General features: G+C 30.7%; 2 protein-coding genes across 2 annotated transcripts; both read left to right on the forward strand.

The window, feature by feature from the left end:
- The first annotated feature begins 694 nt into the window (after positions 1-694).
- On the forward strand, positions 695-1,708 carry LOC114168561 (uncharacterized). Its single transcript, XM_028053437.2, has one exon. The coding sequence runs from the start codon at positions 886-888 to the stop codon at positions 1,396-1,398; it is 513 nt and encodes a 170-aa protein (XP_027909238.1). The 5' UTR covers positions 695-885; the 3' UTR covers positions 1,399-1,708.
- A 10,254-nt stretch (positions 1,709-11,962) lies between these two features.
- On the forward strand, positions 11,963-15,912 carry LOC114169737 (mannan endo-1,4-beta-mannosidase 2-like). The gene is made up of 5 exons (XM_028055008.2): positions 11,963-12,892; positions 13,830-14,027; positions 14,231-14,353; positions 14,809-15,020; positions 15,275-15,912. The coding sequence occupies exons 1-5, from the start codon at positions 12,503-12,505 to the stop codon at positions 15,660-15,662; spliced, it is 1,311 nt and encodes a 436-aa protein (XP_027910809.1). The 5' UTR covers positions 11,963-12,502; the 3' UTR covers positions 15,663-15,912.
- The last annotated feature ends 5,674 nt before the right edge of the window (positions 15,913-21,586 follow it).

Below are 21,586 nucleotides of genomic sequence, written 5' to 3' on the forward strand. Positions count from 1 at the left end.
CATTGGAAAGGGATCTGACCGACTCATGTTCGCTGTTGACTGCATAAATGCGAACCTTTTTTGAAGTAATCTTAATTGATTGACCGTCAGTCAACACATTACATCAACTGACAGACTACAACAATCAAGAAAAATCATATTTTGTCACAGGTGGTCAACAATTGACCGATCCGCTGGGCATACAATAAAATACCTTTTACATTATGAACATACTATTAGAATATTTTTAATACCACAAACTTTTGATGAATATTATCACTTAAACAATATAATATTACCTAACATTTTACTATAACAAGTTATTAAAAAATAATTACTAATAAATAAATCTTATTCTTTTTTTTTTTATGATGATGGATTTAATGCAAGGTTTTGAGTTTTGAATATTCCCTTTGAAGCTTTTGTCTTGATCTTGTGTTTTGAATCAGAGAGAATGTAAATGTAATCTTTCAGAGATTCTCTTTGGTAATGTTTTGGTAATGTATGAAGGATCATACATAAAATTGGCCATTTTGTGTATAGGGCTTATTGGGTCAAGCTTATTGTTTGTTGGTCATTTAAAATTTGTTAGACGGACTTCATCGTATATGATATAATCCAAGCCCAGAACTGGTATAGATATTTTTTATATTATTATCATTTATTATCGTGATTATTGTTTCTAAAATTAGTTCCAAAGTTTCAATTATATTGAGCAGAGGAGAGTAAATTATTAACGATGTGGGATAAAGAAATAGGATAACATAGGACCGAACAAGGAAGGAGCATAATTTTAAGGATTAGTGATTAGAAAAGTGAAATCCGAGCGCAGAGAGCGAGGTGGGACACGGTGAGTGCTTAGACTAGAAAGGTCAAAATTGAGGTTCTTTGGATTGTTGGTGGTGAATGGCGCAAGAAGAGGAACACCCATCTTCACCTATGCACCCATCTTCTTCATACACCTTCCTTCTCAACATCATGAGCAAAAGGAGAACCTGGGCATGTCTTTTTCTCTTTGTCTATGGAACCCTTTTGGCTTCTTCATGGAACTTCCTCCAATCCACGCTTTCATGGTACAATCTTCAAGTTCAGTCCTCCACCTCCGCCTGGCCGGCGCTCTACGCCTCCGTGCTTCTCGGCACCGTCTTTGGCCTCCTCTCCATGGTGGCGGCGCTGATGGTTATGGTTCCCGCGGTGGTGGTCACGTGGATCACGGTGGTGGTGCTGTTGGCCTTCTTTGGGAAGCCTAGGAGGACCCTGGTGGTGGAGGGGAGGAAGATGACGGGGGAGATTTTCGGGGTTGTGGTGAGGATTTTGTTGAAGGAAGGGAATTTTGTGGCTGCGCTTTGTGCTGTTTTGGGGTACTTTGCTCTTGTTAGAAGGAATGGGAATCAAGAAGGGGTTGTTGGTGAATCGTGAATGGTTGGTATTTGGTGGTGGAGTGGTTGGTTTTTTGGATTCTCACATGGGGTTTCCAAGGTTCTGCTGATTTGGTAAAGTGTCTTAATCTGTTTGGTTTTTTTGGGGGGTTGAGAGTAGCAAGGTGAAAGGTGAAACATTAAAAATGTTACTTTACTTACTAATATGTGTAGATGCTTAGCTTCCGATGATGTCAGGGTAAATCCCAGTGTATGTTCTAGCTAATTCATTAATTTTTACTACCACTTACAAGCTTGTCTGTTTTTGCTGAATCTATAGATATGTATGTAATTGTTACAAATTTAGGTAATTTTGTTCACTTTTTTCTGATTTTTATCATCTGTTTGTGCAATCATGGACAATCTGATTGAGTTCTTGAGTTTTTTTGGTGTTTCTTGAGTTCTCAACCAACTTTATTGAAACTTAGAACCCAAATGGGGGAGGGATGAAATGTGTTGAAGTCAAATTAGGAAGTGGAGTGAAAAAGACTTTGTTGAGAATTTGATTAGATTAGAGTGTTTTGGAGCTTTTAAGTTAGCACAACACCTATTGAAAAGACAAGGAGTGTTCCTTGGTTTGCATGCATTCCCAACAAAAAACCGTGTTGTGTACCTAGTAAAGAACGAATTAATCAGAAACAACTTCTGTTGGAAGTCAAGTTTTGGTTGAAACATCTTTACCCAGAATAGAAAAGTTAATCATTGAACCATTGTCAAATTATCCGATGATAACAGACAACCACCCATTTCACCAAACATGTTACCAACTAGTCAAACTCAGTATCAGCATCTGAAAAGAAATGTTTTTCACAGAGAAGATTTTGTGCATGGCATGGTTGTTGAACCTGTGATGAGATGTCTGTGTAAACAACATATCTGACATGTGAATTCTGAAAATTTATCATTCTAAATTGCTGACAGAGTTTATTTGAGTGATCTTAGCTTAGGGTGAGTGAAGTTGTTTTGGAAGATATCAATCTGCCACCAGATTCTTTTCTCCCAATGGTGGCAAACATCATGGAGAAGGAGAAGCTAGCTTAAAAGGGGATGTTTCAGAGTTCATGTGAAAGTAAAACAAGAATATTTGAATTTGAATTTTGAAATTTGGAATTTGGTGTCTTCTTGCACATGTGCAACCAACCCAACCACACTTTTTCTGCAGATTTTCTTTTCTTGCTACTTGTTTTGCAAGCAAGAACGAATCATTTGCTCCAATTGGACTCCAAATTTTCTTTTTCAATTTTGGTCAAAAATTGATAATATTCCTATGAAAGTGTACCTTTCTACAGTTCTAACCACACCGGATTCATTGTATGTGTTTGTGTTTTTTTAAAAGGTTGACCTGCTGCATGTTTGACAGTAACCTAATTATAAAAAAATACCAACTGTTTTCTGAAAATCCTTTTAGAAACATAAAGAAAATAATTACTTTTTTTATAGGAAGAGTCATATTACATATTGATTAATTAGAAATAAATAAAATAATGTTAAAAGGAGACAAGTATCCTTCAGGAAACAAAAAATATATTAGGGTTTTATTTAAAGAGTGGAACTTGTCTCCTTTATTTGTGCAGAATGAATGATATAAAAATAAGTAGTAGTAAGTGTATTCCTTGCTTCATGTTACTTGTTTCTTTCTTCATGGCCCAATAACTGTTATCATTACAATATACATTAACACATAAAATTAAGCATATATTTCAGCCTTACCGACACTCCCTTGTTTATATTACTCTTATGTTTTTTTGTTTTTCTTGGCTCCATTAATTACGAAACTTAACATCAAAGCATGTCAAATGTATAAATCATAGGATATTGAAACACAAAATACGTATTATGTATATGATTTCATATTAATCTAAAATTTTATAATGTTTCATTTGTACAAAATAAAAGTAAATATAATGCATACTTTTTTAAAATATAAATAATTTATTTGATCATTTTATTAATATTTAATTTAATATGAATAATCATGATGATATGAAATTATAATTGATAGTTAGATGATAAAATTTACGTTTTTGCATAAAATTATATATCATTCTTTTAGGAAAAATTCAAAACCCACGTAAAATTAATGTGTAAATAAAATAGCATTCAATGCGTAATATCCCATTATTTAGAAATCACGTTTGTATTTGTGATTCATTAATAGAGCTGTCAAAACGGGTAATCCGGTCCGACCCCGCTCGATCCACCACGAGTTGATGATTTAGTGAGTCAATCCAACCCTACTCACTTTTTAACGAGTCAAAAAAAATTCAAACCCGGCCCGGCCCACCACGGGTTGGCGGGTTAAACGGGTTGGCTCACAGGTTTACTTAATTAAAAAAATGTTATTTTTTTTATTTTATTTTTTCCGTAAAAACTAAACTGTAATTCTAATTAAAATCTAAATAAACTTTAATACAATCCAAATACAAACCAAAATAAAAAAAAAATACAAATTATTTATGTGTTGGATAAAAAAACAACTTAACATGACTCAAATGTAAAGCACAACTTAATAAAAATAAATAAAAACATTTGTGTGACCCTTTTATCTGCGGGTTGGTGAGCCAACCCGGCTCACCATGGGTTCAACCCGAATGAGTCAGGTTCTAAATGAGCCGGGTCAAAAATCAGTCCGTATTGAAATTTGTAAAAAAATTTCAACCCAACTCGGTCCGAACCCGTGGTGAGCCGGGTTGGCTCGTGGGTTCCAACCCATTTTGACAGCTCTATTCATTAATAATAAATTCCATATGAATAAACTTGTCAATATTTACGTATTAAAGAAAAAGACATCCACATAAAAATTATAAAAGTTGTACTATAAGGAGTAATCAAATATAAGAGTTTCTATAAAAAAAAAGTATGTAACTTTATTTAGTTTACGAGATAAATTAAATTCATTTTTCAATATCTTATTTTTTTCAACAAATATTTGTGGAGAAATTTATTTAGATTGAACATATTATATACAAATTTGGCTAGAGTTTGAAAAATAAGCCTAATGTAAGGTTGAAAATGAAAGGTACACTAATAAGTCACAACTAATAACTAATAAACAAAACAACTTGTATATTTTTGTATTAATATGTTAGACATGTAGCTTTTGGTGACTTGGATCTATAGGTGTGCAATAGTGATTTCTCTAGTTGATGAATTTTCTTTGAAGTTGTTTTACATTGCCCTAAAGACCCGCAATCAATGATCAAAAGTCAATCATAAAGCAATGGCATCAATAATCAATGCACTCTATGCTCAATACAAGTCATGTGCCAAGAAGTTCAGCCTTGAGCTCATCATGTTAATCAATATAGAAAAGGGGTGAGAAGAAGATGAAGAAGAAAAAAAAGTCTATTTTATGAATTTGTGTTTCCTTCGTCTTTCTTCGATTTGATCTTATTATGGATACTATGGCATAAATTGATTATGTTCTTTATTTTTACAACAAATTATTTAATTTTTTCCTTCCTTTCTTTTAAGTTCTTAGGTTAATGTTGTTGTGCCTTCTTCTCTCTTAACCTTTGTTTTCTTTCCAACATCCTTTGTATTTTTTTTTTTATATATGAATGATAATTCATCTTTTTCGTGTAATATTTGAGTTGTTTATATAGTTTGATATTTTTTCGCTTTAATGTTAGTCGAGAAACTATCATAAAACACATTTTAAATGTTAAATAAACTTAACAAAATTTGGTTAAAAAAACTAAATTCATGCATTTCTAATGTTGGGAAATTAAATTGGATCAAAGTTTTGAAGAGGAATTAATTTCAATTTTCGTTAAAAGTTAAAGAACAAAAAACATATTTGATCTTAATTTTAAATGTAAAAAATATGAATAATAAATAAAACTTAATTGTAAACTAACAAAAGATAATACATTAATTTAATTAAAAGGTTGGTTGTGAAAATGAACAATATTTTATATAAAATTCTTTAATATGCTTAGTTTGATATGAAATTTCAGTATTTCTGAAAAAGTTACACCAAATATTAACCTTTTATGATTTTAATATAATAACTAATATAAAATTTTAGAGGTATTCACATGAGTTGGATTGGTAAGAACGTCACTGATCACAAATTGGTCACAACCTTTTACGAAAATTAAATTTTTAACTAATAATTAAGGTCGTCTTCCTTTGGTACGGTAGAATTGGTGGAGTGTCAAGGAATTTGTGTAAATTTGAATGAATGAGTATGTGTGTTTTTTTAATTGATTTAGAGGATAAAATAAGTGGATATGGAGATGAATTTTGTGAGAATTAGTGAATAATTTTAGTGATGTGAAAGATTGAATAAAAAAGCTTTAATAGATGAATTTGAAGATTACTAAAATACCCTTGATGATAAAAATATAAGAAATGATTTTTTATTAGTTAAAAATATTAAATTAAAAAAAATTATTTAATAAATTTGAATAAAAAAATAAAGAAAAAGATAAATTATTACTATTATTATTTCAAATAATGTAATTATTATTATTATTATTATTATTATTATTATTATAAAAATTAATAATAATAATAATATTATTATTATTATTAAATATTATATATTATATATATATATATATATATATATTATTTATTGTTATATTTAATTACTATATATACATATTATTTATTATTATTTAACTATATATATGCATTTTATTTAATATATTCATATTATATATATATAATTATTATTAATTATTCTATATACTATTAATTATTATTATTAATCTTCAACCACACACACTTTCCACCAATATTTACACATTTTCCATGAACATTCACAAACAGAGGCACAATCACACACACACAAAACTTCTATGAATAGTTAGTTTGCTTCATGTTGTTCATGTTAGAGTCTAGTTTATCTTACTTTGACTCTCCAAACATTGCAATATTGTTCATGTTGTTAGTTAATTTGATTCAACTCCAACAATAGTTCATTGGGTTGTTGTTTTTCATATTCTCACGAATAGTTAGTTTGATTCATGTTGTTCATGTTGGGAGTCTGGTTTATCTTACTTTGACTCTCCAAACATTGCACATGTTGCTCATGTTGTTAGTTAGTTTGATTTAGCTCCAACAATAGTTCATTAGGCTTCTGTTCTTTGTATTCTTAAGTATCTTTGTGGCACGAAGTTTTAGTCTCTTTTGTCTCCTCCTACGTCGTCTTTGGATTTGTGGGCCTATTGTGATGTGGATTGGAATGGTGATTCTAATGATCGGAAATTCACTACCGGGTGATGTATTTTTCTTAGTGAATTTACCTATATCATGGAAGAGTAAGAAACAAGATGTGACATCTTGATCGTCCATAGAAGTTGAGTATCGCGTCATGGCTTTGACTACTTGTGAGATTATTTGACTGCATTGGTTACTTGCATATATGAGTTTCTACTTGAAAGATCTCGTGCCTTCGCATTTTGACAATAAAATTGCTCTTCATATTGCCCGCAACTCTATTTTTCATAAACAAACCAAACATATTGAAACATATTGCTATTTTACTCGTCATCAAACTTGACATTATATCTTTACTATTTGTTCCTTTAGCTCTATAGATTGCATATAGGTTTACCAAGGCATACTAGTGCAGTTTTGCTATTTTAACTCGCGTTATAGACCTCGGTTATCACTTAACCAAAACATAAAATGACACGGTGACATTTTTGCAGTTTTTCCAACTTTTATGCTCAGTTCAACATATACCTGAAGTAGAAAACACCTTTCTGCTTCGGTTCTCAGAAAACTAATGCCAAAAGGTCTTATATGCCTCGGTTTTGAAGATCCGAAGTCTAAAAGTTGGCTAATATTTCAAAAATGCCACTAGGGAAGTGATGTTTGGCCTCGGGTGGAGTTGGACCGGTGCCAAAAATTGTTTTCTACCTCAGTGAAAAATTGAACAGAGGCCATAAGGTTCGTTAGGGTTCAAAAATCACGAATCACTTTTCTTCTTCCTTGCGGGCGTGTTCTCTCTCTCAGCCACCCACCTTCGCTGCTGTAGTTGCTGCTGCGCTCTGGTCACTCACGAGTACTCGACGTTTGGCTCATTCGCGTTTTGGCTTAGCGAAGTGCGATTTAGGGCTCGCGAAGTGGGTGTGAGTTCATTGTGTTGCAGGTGCGTGGCAGATTGGTGTTTAACGTCGATGGAGATCTGTTGTTGATGGTGGCGAGACGTGTAGGTGGATGTAGTGTGAAGAAACTCGTCATTGCGATGAAGGTGGTTTTGCGATTTGGGGGAGGAGGCGCGATTAAAGGTTTGTGATTTGCTGCAAATGGTTGATTTTTGTTCGTGGTTCTACAAGTGTGGTGTTCGTGTTTTCGTGCATGAAGAACATGAAGGTTCCATGGTGGTGGCTTATGGTGAAGGAGAAGATTGTGATGACTGCGAATCTTTGGTGGTGAGTTTCGGACGTGGCGGTGATTGACGGAGTTGCGGTAGAACCATGGTGGCTGCCTAGGGTTTCTGGTGGAGAAGATAGAACGTTGAAAATGCATAACGACACATATGGCCTTGGTTTTCAGCAAAATTGAGGCAGAATATGGAGTTTCTGCTTCGGTTGAGACCCGAGGCAAGAAAGCTTACCTTTTTTGCTCTCATTGTAATATGTCTCGGTTCTAGAACCGAGAAAAAATGACAAAAATAACCATTGCCAAAAGCCCTTCCTGCACTAGTGTCACACCCTGTTTCACGCTTTCATTTTTTATTTAAGAAACTTTCAATGCATTTAGCCGTAACATTGTGAGTTTGAGGAGGATCATAGGTTCATGTTTTGCACTCATTTACTTGTGGTCTCTAGCTTTGTGTGTATTATATAACACATCTCTTATAACATTTTCTATACAATTTTAATAATACACAATTCCCTTTTTCGTATATTTCTTTCTTTGATTTCTACAATTTTAACTAAAACTAATTTAAAATGTTAATTTTATAATAAGAAAAGAGGAAAATGAAAGTATGATACCAATGACTATTATTAGTAAGCAACATGCATGAATAAAGTCTACCAAAAGTCATAACTTAACTTCTCACACCAGACAATAATCAAAAACAGTGTATAATTATGCAGATGCTGATTAAAGGTAACCATCATAGAAACCTTTATTCGAAAGTGCAAACTATGTAGCAAATAAGGAATATGATTAACTTAATACAAGAAGATAAGATTAATGATGGTTGGTTTTTTGAGTATATTATGGGAAAAGATAAATCATTACTTCTGCATAAGGTAAGTACAATGTGGTCTCATTCTGTGCTTGAAAAAGACTAGGTAATGAATAATCATACATAAGTTTTCACACATGGTTGGTCCCCAACTTTGAAGAAAATGAAGTAAATTAATGAGAGATGTTGAGAAGTGAGAACAATGGTGGCTTCCCATATAAGACACTTCTGAGTTCTGATTCTGACATTATCGTCTAACTTTCTGCCATGCGTGCATCTTAGCTTATGTTGTCCCTTTTTTTACGTTGGACTTATGATTACAAAATTGTTACCATATATTTTAGTATTGAAATTTAGTCTTTTATATATATATATATATATATATATATATATATATATATATATATATATATATATTCTTTTAAGTGTTTTTACTAGTTTTGAATATTTATCAACTTTAATCATAATTAATCTCTATAGAAACCAGCTGGACCACTTTTAATAGAATCATTCCAATATATATATATATATATATATATATATATACATTTTTTTTTTCATTTATAACACTTATATTTCCTTTTAGTTTTATGCCTCTTTTTCTTTTTTATTATTATACATGATTTCATCTTTACTTTATTTTTAACGAACTTGATAATAAGAGAAAAGCATAAATAAATGTTTGAAAATAAAGAAAACTGTTATTTATGCTAAAGAACACTTTTTAATTTTAAACTTAACGTAAACCTCCTTTATGCTTTTAATAAAATGACACTAGTATATTTTTTTTCATCTTTGAATATATATTCATTTATCTTATGTTTTGAGTAAATTACATTTATCTTTAAGATTTTTTTTTAAATTATGTAATTGTTATATTAAAAATATAAAAAAAAGTAAGAGTGAGTGCTTATTTTAAAATTAGAGAAAATTATAACCTTATTTAGGACAAGGCTAGATTCCCTTATATTGTATATTTTTCTTGCGTCAAAAGGAAAGAATAACATGAAGAAAAACAATTTCAAGCACACTTATTAGACACTTATTAGATTTATGCTCTTTTGTTACTTGGTAGTTTGTAAGAAATGAATTCCAAATGAATAAAGAAAATGAAGGGGGGACCATATCTGATTTTGGCAATTGGTTTGGTTGGATATAGTAGATTAATCAATTAACTTTCTTCCAAAGTGTTGATTGAGAATTATAGGGTATTCATTAGAAAGTAAAACTAATGCATTGAAAATGTACAATGATACATTGGTTATATATTTTCTTAAGTTCAAGGTTTTTAAATGGAACCCTAAAATGTATTCTATTCCAAGGTTTTGACATCTAATCATAAATAAATTAAGATAGTTAACATTTTATAATTATTATTTTAAGTTAATTAATTCTATAATCTTTTATTAATGTATCTACCAAATGAAAGTAGTTTCAACCACAAATACATCTAAAAAACTAATACAAATTGGCTACAATTTTCCTACCTACAAAACCATGATTAGATATCAGAAACCATGCACCAGCTAAGCCTATAACCACTTCTAAAACAGAGCCATTGATGTTGATCAAAAGAAAAAAAAATAAAAAAAATCAATGATTCTAAATGGAATCATTGGAGAAAATTTGAAACACAAAAAAGGTAGCTATGATTTGGATGTGGTGAGGTGAAGGTGTAAGGACAAATCACTCAACCATACCACACCAGAACATATAATAATGCACATAGTTTATGTATAAAAAAGTATCTAACCACAAACATCCCATGAATTAAATACTAATTATCTTTGTGGGGTAATAATTGTTTATGATAAAAATGAAATTTTGCATACCTGTTATGGTATTAAGTGAGGTAGCATAATAAAATAAAGAAAGTGGTAGCTGTCAAAAAATTGTCCATGCATGAAATGCTTACACGTGGAATTTGCCGACATCTGCAAACAAAACATGCAAGGAAACTAGGTCTCGCCAATAAATATGACTTCACAAAGAATCTCTGTACCGTGCAACATTTAAGAATATTGTCTGTGATAAGTGCTTTTTTTTTTTTTTTCAATCTTTGTTAGTTTTGCCTTTTTTACTTTATGTTTTCTTCTATTTTTCTCTCTTCTAATAATATTCTTTTTTATTGTAAACTTTGTCTTATATATTATTTATTTAGTAACTTGGTTTTTCACATTCAATAAAATAGTTGATGTAAATTCTGCAATGTTGTGGTATCAACATGTCTATTTAGGTATGTTTAGATAGAAATTAGAATGAACAATATTTGTCTTAAAAGTGAAGTGGTGTATAATTAGAATAAGTACAGTGGTATATGTGTGGATGGTGGTCCTGACCCTAATGCTTTTTATTATATAATAATAATAATAATAATAATAATAATAATAATATTAACAATAATGATATGTGTATTATGTTGGTATTATGTTGAAATTAAGGCATATATTAATAAATAATCATTTTTTTTAGTTTTATTTTGGAAATATGAGGAAATTTTTTCTTTTTATAATATTTATCATCTCAAACACATTAAATATTTAATTATTTTTTAATAATTTAATATAATAATATTATTTTAAAGATTATAAATGATTGCATTTGTAATAAAATAAAAAATATGACATTATTAATCTTCAAAGTACTGATAACGTATACAATTATATCGGTAATGTTGGGTTTTTAAAATATTGTTATCTTTTATAAATTATACAATATGTATTCTTGAATTGTTTTAGAAAACACATACTTATAAAATACAAATAAATTATATGTTGGTATAGTATACAGTATTTTACTCGATCTACAATTACAAACACTGTATGTTTGAAATTTATTGATTTTTATTGTAATTAATAACCTATAATTGGTTAATATAGTGTATTTACTTGCTGTAATATTTTTAACAACACTGTAAATATATTCATAGTTAATTAATGGTGTATTCATGTTTTACTTGTGATTTCAATTTCAAGGAAGTCATGTCTCCACGTTTTTTGCTATATGGTTTTATAACTGTTTAATAAAGTATGTATATATTTTTTATTTTATTTATTACATAGAAACAAAGAATTAAATATATTATCTATTATACATGGTAAAAAGTTACATATATGGTAATAAAAAGATGTGATTATATAAAATTAAATTTTAAATACTTTACAACTTTAAAATACTATTAAAAATAAAATAGAAAACAATCAAAGTCTATAAATAAGAGAATCAATGTAAGAGAATCACATTTTCTTTCAAAAGTAAAAGTCATAAAATTAAAAAAAAGGTTAAGAAAATGGAACTAAATAATTTTTATTTTGTTCTTGTTTTGTATTGCTGACCATGTGAAAACTCAGATACAACAAAGTGGCCCACAGTTCTTGAAAAATTGAAAGATACTCTGCTTAAAGTATTAGAACTGAAGGAAGGTTCACACTTCCCAGATCTAAATCCAAACAACTGAATACACTGATACAAACATTTCACCACACAATCACCTTCTTCATCAATTTTCCCCCTTCAACCTAATTAATCACCCTCTCATATTTCTTTTGACTGTTCTGACTGAAGAACAAAGACATGTGATGTGAGTCATTTTCAGTATGCTCTTTTACTTCCTTCCTCATGGTTGAAGCACAAGCATTTCCATTTCACGCATAGCTATAAAATAAAACCCCTTCTTTCAGCAACCTGCAACCTTGTCAAAGTTGAAGTCTTCCTGCACTTAGTTTCTTAAAGTTAACGCCTTTCGGGTCCACTCACAGTCCTCGGAGAGAAAGATAGAGATCTATTCATTCTGATCAATTGGGGTGTCAGAAACATTCACATTCACATCTGGGTCTGAAGTTGTGAATTCTGCAACCTTTATCTGGTGCCACTAACAAATTGACCCTTTGAATAAGAATCCCAAGGGGTATCTGAGGATCTCCCAAATTTGTTGAATTTCTCTGGTTCTATGTTGCAGAAGGAGTGCAAGAGATACAGAATCATGGTGGGTGGAAATGGTTTGTTTTACCCTGTTGTGGGGTTTGCATCGATCGTGTTGTTCATATACATGTCTTTTGGGGATGTTAAGTTTGGCTTTGAGGAGGAAGTGGAATTGGCTTTTGTGGAGAGAAATGGAACTCAGTTTATGGTGGATGGGAAGGCTTTCTATATTAATGGATGGAACTCTTACTGGTTAATGGTGCAATCTGTAGATGAGTATTCCAGGCCAAGGGTGCGTGAAATGCTGAAGGCTGGGGCCAAGATGGGGCTTACTGTGTGTAGAACTTGGGCCTTCAATGATGGTGATTACAATGCTCTTCAGAGTTCTCCTGGTGTGTTCAATGAACAAGCTTTCAAGGTAATGTTTTGTGGATTTGGTGCTTTTGTTGTATGTTGTGTTATTACTCATTGTCTATTGTTCCTCCTAGGTTTTTATGTCTTGGAGTCGGTTCTTTTTGTTTTGTTTTCTATGCTTGTCTATGTTTGCTGACATAAGTAGATTTCGATGAGTGTCTAGCAGTGAGGCTTTGAATATTTTGGTTTTCTTTTGCTTTGATTTTTTTTTCTATATTGTCTTCCCTCTCACTTTCTTTTTTCCCCTGAAATTGAGCACTTGTGGCTGGGGGCTTTCAAAACTAGGTTTCTAACTGTGTGTACAATGATTTGTGTGCATGATTTAAGCGTGTAATTGCTGAGGTTCATTTAGAACCGAGACCAAACTTGCAGAATTTGTGGAAGGTACTTTTGAATTGTAACATGGTTGTTGAAGCATAGTTGAATATTGTGATTGTGACAATGGTTAACATTGTTCTTGGAAAGTGACAATCTCATATGCGATAGGATGCAAACAAAAATTGAAAATCAGTCTGTGTGGCATCAGTTTTAGTAGAATAAATTTGAAGATTGTATCTGTGTTGCTTGATTGTATGCTTCTATCATTTCTCCCATGGGAAAGTGAAGTGTGCCAGATGCTTGTTATTTCACTTCCTCCTTACACTATCCTTGATCAATCTGTCATGTGTGAAAAATCTCAAAAAATGGTTTGGTTTTGGCTAAAACCAGTTTATGATTAACATATCAGAATTTAAAGTTTTATATAAGCTTACATTTCGAGAACTTTTTATACTTGCTTTTTATATAGTCATTTACAAGTTTCTATCAATTGTCTTGGATATTTGTGTGTATAAGTCATGCCTGATAGAATGTGTGTTTTTTTCTGATACTTTTGGTCCATGAACCAAGCAAGTTGTTTATATGATGAATGAAAACCATTTTTAACTCTGGTTGGGTAACAGGCCTTGGACTATGTCATAGCAGAAGCAAGGAAACATGGAATTAGGTTACTCCTTAGCTTAGTAAATAACTTGCATGCATATGGTGGGAAGACTCAATATGTTAAATGGGCATGGCAAGAAGGGGTAGGGCTAAGCTCATCTAACGATTCTTTCTTCTTTGATCCATCAATCCGCAGTTATTTCAAGAATTATATCAAGGTATGATATTTCTATCTTTTTACTGTTCTCCCCCCTCCCTAGTTTCTTCGTGTTTGGAATGGCACAGTTTTAGCATTAATATTTCATACTGATACATATCTATGGTGCATCAAGTTAGCATCCAAAACATTTGATACTCGTGCAGACAATTCTGATAATTTGGCCTTAGACAAATTAGTTGTTTCCTTTCAATATTTCTGCAGACAATTCTGACAAGGAAGAATACTATAACTGGAATTGAATATAGAAATGACCCTGCCATTTTTGGTTGGGAATTGATTAATGAACCTCGGTGCATGACTGATCCTTCTGGTGACACTCTCCAAGTAAGTACTGCACCTGTGTTTTTATCAAGTGTTTATATGAATAGCATTGCAGAAATATTAACACCTTCAAAGTTTGACTGATTCAAATTTGTCTATTCTTTCCTTAATATATCTGTTTATACAATATTTTGATCTCAGATGATCTGTTCTTTTGTAGTGCACTCTGAATTTCAGCCATTATGTGTTATGTTCATTCTGATATTCGTTCTTTCTGAACCCCTTCTGTATAATACATGCAAGAAAGGAACTTAGGAGTTGAAACATTCCAATTTAAGTATTTAGTTGTAACTAGTTTTTGCTTTTCTTGTGGCATCTAAATTCAGGATAGATGAATACCATTCTTTCTCCTGAGTTTAGAAGGGAAAGAAAACAATATAGGTTCATTTCACTAGTTGTTATGTAGGTATATTGGAGTATAGTTGTATACAGTTTACTTACTTGTCATAGAACTGCAGGATTGGATAGAGGAAATGTCAGCTTTTGTCAAACTCATCGACAAGCGCCATCTGGTGACGGTCGGACTCGAAGGTTTTTACGGTCCTAATGACCCGAAAAGATTGACGGTGAACCCTGAGGACTGGGCATCTCGACTTGGATCTGATTTTATAAGGAACTCCTTGATCTCAAACATTGATTTCACCTCTGTTCATATCTATCCTGATCACTGGTAAGCATTGTGTAACTGCTATATGATTTGGTATTTTCTTTGACTGTTAATGAAGGAACTGAACTCTTAAAGAATCAAAGACCTCAAGTTTTCCACTGAGTGACTTTGAGGGTCCAGTATAAAACTGGGTTTGGGGGTCAGTGTGAAAACTGGGCTTAGGGATCAATTTGTTTGAAACTTGAATCCAAGACATGTTATGATGATTTTGAATAGCTTAATGTTTTGTATTAACTTTTGAAAAAACCTATGCATAGGTTTCATGAGCAGGTATTTGAAGACTACATGAAATTTGTGTCCAAGTGGATGCTTTCTCACATTGAAGATGGTGATAAGGTACTTCACAAGCCAGTTGTGTTCTCTGAATTTGGATTGTCAGACATAAATTTTACAATGTCGGAGAGAAAAACAATGTACAGAACAATTTTAGACATATCCTACAAATCTGCAAAGAAAAACAGGTCTGGAGGTGGTGCTCTAGTTTGGCAATTCTTGGTTGGAGGAATGCAGGAGTTTAGTGATGATTTTGGAATCATTCCATGGGAAAAGACACCAATTCCTTCACTGTTTATTGAACAATCATGCAGATTGGCGAAGGTGAAAGGGTGGCCTCATAAGGATCAAAGTTTCAAACAATTTTGTTAGCGAAAGGTGTGGAAATAAAAGCCCTTGATTTGAATAGGGGAGAAATATGGGTTCTTTTTGTGGTTTAAGACTAGTTCTGTAGAATATGGTTCTGTTTTCATTACCAATGCTGAAGTTGGTTAGTGGCGTATATATAGTGTGGTAACACATAGATTAGATATTACTATATAAACACTTGTTTCAAAGCTTGTAATCCTCATGAACAAAATCAACCATTAAGTGTTTTAAGATATGAGGGAAATTTTTTTAACTTTTCAGTTCCATTATCAAATCCTCATTTATTTAATCAAGTGATACTTATTTTTCTTATTTTATTTGTAATTTTTTTTTTACTTTTTTTTCTATTAAAAGTTATTTAGTTTTTAAGGAAATTTTAAATTTCCATTTCTTTTAATTTATGGTCAAAAAAGATATTTCGAAATGAAATAAAGAAAGTGAGTATCACTTTTTAAAAATATAAGATAATTGACTTTCATTTTTTTTAAAAAAAGACATAAGAGACTGATAATAACCATTTAAAAATCAAAGAGAATTTGAATGTTATTTTATTGAGAATGTTTATGGTCTTTGGAAAACTAGTGAGTTTTAATGTTAGTCTTTATAATTTTTTTTGCCTTTCATCTATATAAAAATTTAATCATTTTTTAGTCTTTATGAATTTTTGGTTGTCCTATATAATTTTTTTTTACTTTTCATTTTTCTAAATATTCAATTCCCAATTTATAATCCTTAATATTTATTTAAGATAGATAAATGATTTTTATTAGTTTATTTTCAAAATTGTCAAACGCTAACATTAGAGCTGTGAAAATGGATTGGAGCTCACAAGTCAACTTAGCTCACCACGGGTTCGGGTTGGGTTGGATTGAACTTTTTTTACAAATTTTAATACGTTGATTTTTGACCTGGCTCACCTAGAACTCAATTTACCTGGATTGAATCAGTGGTGAGCCGGGTTGGTGAGCCAACCCGCAAATAAAGGGTCACATAAGTATTTTTTGTTAAGTTGAGTTTTGCATATGGGTCATGTTAGGTTATTTTTTTGTACTTTTGTGATTTTGGTTTGTATTTGGATTGTATTAAAGATTATTTATATTTTAATTAGAATTATAATTTAGTTTTGACTGATAAAAAATTGCATTTTTTTAATTAAGTAAACCTGTGAAGCAACCCGTTTAACCCACCAACCCATGGTGGATCGGGTCGGGTTCAAATTTTTTTGGCTCACTAATAAGTGAGTCGAGTTTAGTTAGGTCACTAAATGATCAACCCGTGGTGGGTCGAGCTAAGTCGGACTGAGTTACCCGTTTTTTGACAGCTCTAGCTAATATTGGTACACCTTTATGTCATTTATGAATTATCTTTTAACACATAATTAGTTAATCAAAAGTTGTGATTTTTTAATTTTAAGGAGATTAAAAACAAAAACATTTTCACAGTGACTAAAATAAAAGAAAAATCATTCATTTGATAGGAAGTGAGAACTTGTTTAAACCCTTCATAAAGAGTATAATTGACGTCAATATTTATTTTAAAACCAGAGGAGATGTGAAAAATATTCAACATAACTTCATGACAGGTAAGTCTGTCTAATTTTCCATTTACTTTTTTATAGTTTATATAACTTGTATTTCCAAATCATTAACTCTAAAAAATTCCTTAAATGAATGCTGAAAAAACTAACAATGAGCTTTTGGGAATAAATTCTCTCTAGTGACATTATATGGCATAAAACCTTGACCCTTAAATAATTTTTCATAAAATATATTTTATTATAAATTGAGTTTTATAAAATAGTGAGATTAACATCTGGTAATTTCATTTTTCTTAAACGAGGGAATTTGCTTTCCCTGTTTGAAGCTGTGATTAGATGTTTAGCTTGTTAAGCACATGTGCTTAAGCCCAGTTACTGGACTCAATAGAATGCTTTTTAAATTCTTTTGGGGGATTTCTTCTTACACCCCAAGATTTTTTTTCTGCACCTCCAAAGTTTTCCATGATTTCACTGGTGTCCTTTCAAAAATATAAATGTAAATTAAAAAGTGTATTTTGTAACAGCAATTATGACGTAACTAGCGTACAGGCGCGACTCACGCCTATGTATACGTATTTTTTAAATATACGTGATATTATATTAATATGTGATGATAATGTAATGTTATTAAGTTAATATATGGTTTAATCATGTCTTTGGTTCCTATTTTTGTAACAAAATCTCAATTTGGTCCCTCTATTTTGTTTTCATCTCAATTTGGTTCCTGGTTTGGGAAATTTGATTTCAATGTAGTCATTTCCGTTAGTAGTATAGTAACAACGTTAAATGGGGTGTCACGTGTCAGTTCCTCAATTTTTTGAATTTTTTATTTTTTTTATATTTTTTTAAAAAATAAAAAAATTTGCCACATGCCAAGCTCGTCATGCCACGTGGCAGTGACAAAGTGATGTGACCGTGATAATGTCAAGTGTCAGTCTTCATTAGAGGGCTTTCGTGCATACTCTTTGAAGATTTTAGAGTCAGTCTCAACTTACGACAACCTTCCGCTTTGACTACGGGGTGTATTAGACAATGTAAATATTAATTACAAAATAATATCTATGTAAACCACTATCAGAAATCAATCACATATTAATAGAAGCCACAATTTTAGGGATTTATATAATCATAAGGATCCCCCAATCATAACTACTAACTACATAATCATAAGTAGGGATGGCAACGGGGCGGGGCGGAGACGGGTTTCGCTATCCTATATCCAAACTCAACGGGTATCAAATCGTTATCCCACCAGGTAACGGGTATAATCTCATACCCATACATGTACCTGTTTTCTTACTACTTCAATATTAATTTTAATTTTATAAAATAATAAAAAATTATGGTAAAGGAAACATAATATTATCAAATATTCAATATTAGGAGGATGATTGTTTCTTCAATATCAAATACTTTGAAATAAATTATAATTATTTACATTTTAGATTAGAATACCAAATAAAATTTCATGAGAACCAAAACATTTATTAAATTTGCAAACATTAATGCAACTTAGTTGATATAATTTAAAAATATTTTTAAAAAATATAAAACGAAAACAAATTTTCAAATTAAAATATATTTTAAATATTTGTTTACTTGAATTTTTTAAATTTTAATGAATCTCTTTTTTATAGACTAATCAAAGTTATATTACATCATTGCTCAAAATGATGTAAAGAACAAATAATAAACATAATAATAAAATGTTAACATGAATATTGTATCTTTTGAACTCCACTATATGTTGTAAAAAAATAGATAAAATATATCGAACAATATTCTACATGATGAAAATAAACAATAAATAAAAATATTAAAAAATTAAAAAAATGTTTATAAAACAATTTGAGAGACTATTGAAAGAAACCGCACAAAGAAAAAACAAATGTATAATTAAGAGTATGATAAGATGAAAAATACCTTAGAGATCTAAGAAAACTTTTCAAATATCAATATATAGATTCAATGGTTGAGAAATAACAAGAATTGTTTTAGCGAAATAAAATAGTTCTTCAAATGAAACAAAAATTAATAATAATAATAATAATAATAAGTAAAAAAAAAGTTTAGATTACCTAGTAATTGAAAGGTTTGTGTTATTAAACACTTAAATTGAGAGTATTAATCATTCTCATATGAAAAGAAAATATAAATAAATAAAAATACTAAGAAATAATAAGAATTTCCCAATCATGGCCTAAAACATCTTACATTTATGTATATATTGATACTGAATAAAGGCACAGAATCATTTCTTACACATTTAATGATTTCTCATGTACGAGTTATTAGTCATATTTGATATAATATAGACACTACACGTAATAATGTAATTAGAATGTTATATCGATATTACATAGTTTACTACATTGAATTGGTATATAAGGTATGGTTTGTTATGAAATAAAGCGAATAACAAAGAAGATAATAGAGAAGAAACAAGAGAATAGAAAATGAGAGAATAGAGAGCAACTCATCTGTGTATTATTATTGATAGGAAGAGTCCTATTTATAGATACAATATGTAATCCATAAAGGAAATAAATCAACTTAGTTAATACAAATATTTACCATAAAGAGTAATTAATCATATGAGTAAATCAATGGACAATCATTAATTCATAACACTCCCCCTTGAGTGTCCATTGATAAAGAATGTGCATCGTTAAAACCTTACTAGGAAAAATCCTTTGGGATAAAAAAAAACCTAGTGAAGGAAAAAGAGTACAACATTTTGTATTCTTTAATACAATATTGTTCATCACATATTCTATTTCTCCCCCTCATGTAAACTTACATCATTAAGGAGACGAAATCCGAATTTGTGAGTCATTTGCTCAAAAGTTCTTCTTGGCAAAAACTTTTCAAATAGACTTGTCATATTTTCAGATGAATGAATTTTTGGATGTCTATATCATCCTTTCAATTGAACAATACACTATTATGTTCATATATGGTTGTTGATTCCATCTTTGTTGGGATAGTCACAAGTTTCTTGCACATGTTGCATTATAGGCCTTAACCAAACATATTCGCAACTTTTCTCGTAATTTTGTATGATTAGACGATATTGCTACTATAGTTTGTTTCATATACCATCATGAAATCATTGTGCTACCACATGTGAACAAACATCTTGTTTCTGATCAACCATTGTGACATTGTAAGAATATGTAAAATAACATGCATATCCATAACCCATTGGTCTGAATCTGAATCATTTGGATGGAATAAGCTCATATTCGTAGTACCCTTAAAGTAACGAAGTATATGTTTTACTCCAAACCATTTTCTTCTTGTAGTAGAAGAACTATATCTTGCTTAATAAATTTATAGCAAATGCAATATTAGATCGAGTATAATTCGCAAGATACATTAGTATTTCTATGACAAAGATATGGTGCTTCTAGACTAAGAAGATCTTTATCATTTTCTTGAGGTCTAAGAAGAGTCTTTATCAACATCTAACGACCTCACAACTATTGGAGTGCATAATGGACATGACTTGTCCATTTAGAACATTTTAAGCACCTTAATCATATAAGCCTCTTGATGTATAAAAATATTTTTATTTAAATACTCAATTTCTAATTTCAAACAAGACTTTGCCCTTCAAAGATCAATCATCTCAAATTCTTTCAATTGCCTTGTGAGCTCATTAGTAGTTTCAACGATGTTTATGTCATCTACATAAACAATAATTATGAAAAATTGATTTTCTAATATTTTCATATAAATACAAGGCCAAAAAGGATCATTTCCATATCCTTATTTTAATAAGAACTCAATAAGATGGTTATACCACACACATCCTTGCTTTAATCAATAAAAGAGCATGTTCAATCTTATTGAATAACCCTCTTTAGAATTTGTCTTGTTGGGCAAATAAAATCCTTCAGGGATTTTCATATAAATATGATTCTCAAAAGAACCGTACGAATAGGTTGTAACATCATCCATTAGATGTAAATGCAAACCTTGTTGTGCAACTAGGATAATCGAATATTGCAATGTTGTTGCATCCAATACTAGTGAACATATTTTTTCACTAATCAATACAAGGTTTTATGAATAACCTTGAGCAACCAATTATGCTTTGTACCCAACAATTTTCACAACTTCAGGTGTGCGAACTATACTTCCAAAAACCTTTCGTTCAGTAAGCAAATACAATTATGCTTCTTTGCATATTTTCATTTTGGCCAATCTTTTCTTCGCCGACAATCTTCAATGATCATTGCTTATTGATCCTCATTGTCATTCATAACATTCATCGCTATGTTATAAGTAAAAGTTTCGTCAATGTTAATTTTATTTTGGTTCCATATTCTATGATTCATGACATAATTTATTGAGATCTCATCATTTCAACCATTTCAGGTACTTG

The sequence above is a fragment of the Vigna unguiculata genome, chromosome 11 (genome assembly GCF_037176805.1).
Source record: "Vigna unguiculata cultivar grain cowpea cultivar isolate G323 ecotype 2 chromosome 11, ASM3717680v1, whole genome shotgun sequence".
Lineage (NCBI taxonomy): Eukaryota > Viridiplantae > Streptophyta > Magnoliopsida > Fabales > Fabaceae > Vigna > Vigna unguiculata.

What these genes read in the sequence shown, in the direction of transcription:
- LOC114169737 (XM_028055008.2), top strand. Translation starts at nt 12,503, where the DNA reads ATGTTGCAGAAGGAGTGCAAGAGATACAGAATCATGGTGGGTGGAAAT. An exon ending in CTTCTGGTGACACTCTCCAA is followed by an intron (nt 14,354 to 14,808) that starts GTAAGTACTGCA and finishes ATAGAACTGCAG; the next exon opens with GATTGGATAGAGGAAATGTC. An exon ending in CATATCTATCCTGATCACTG is followed by an intron (nt 15,021 to 15,274) that starts GTAAGCATTGTG and finishes ACCTATGCATAG; the next exon opens with GTTTCATGAGCAGGTATTTG.
- LOC114168561 (XM_028053437.2), top strand. Translation starts at nt 886, where the DNA reads ATGGCGCAAGAAGAGGAACACCCATCTTCACCTATGCACCCATCTTCT.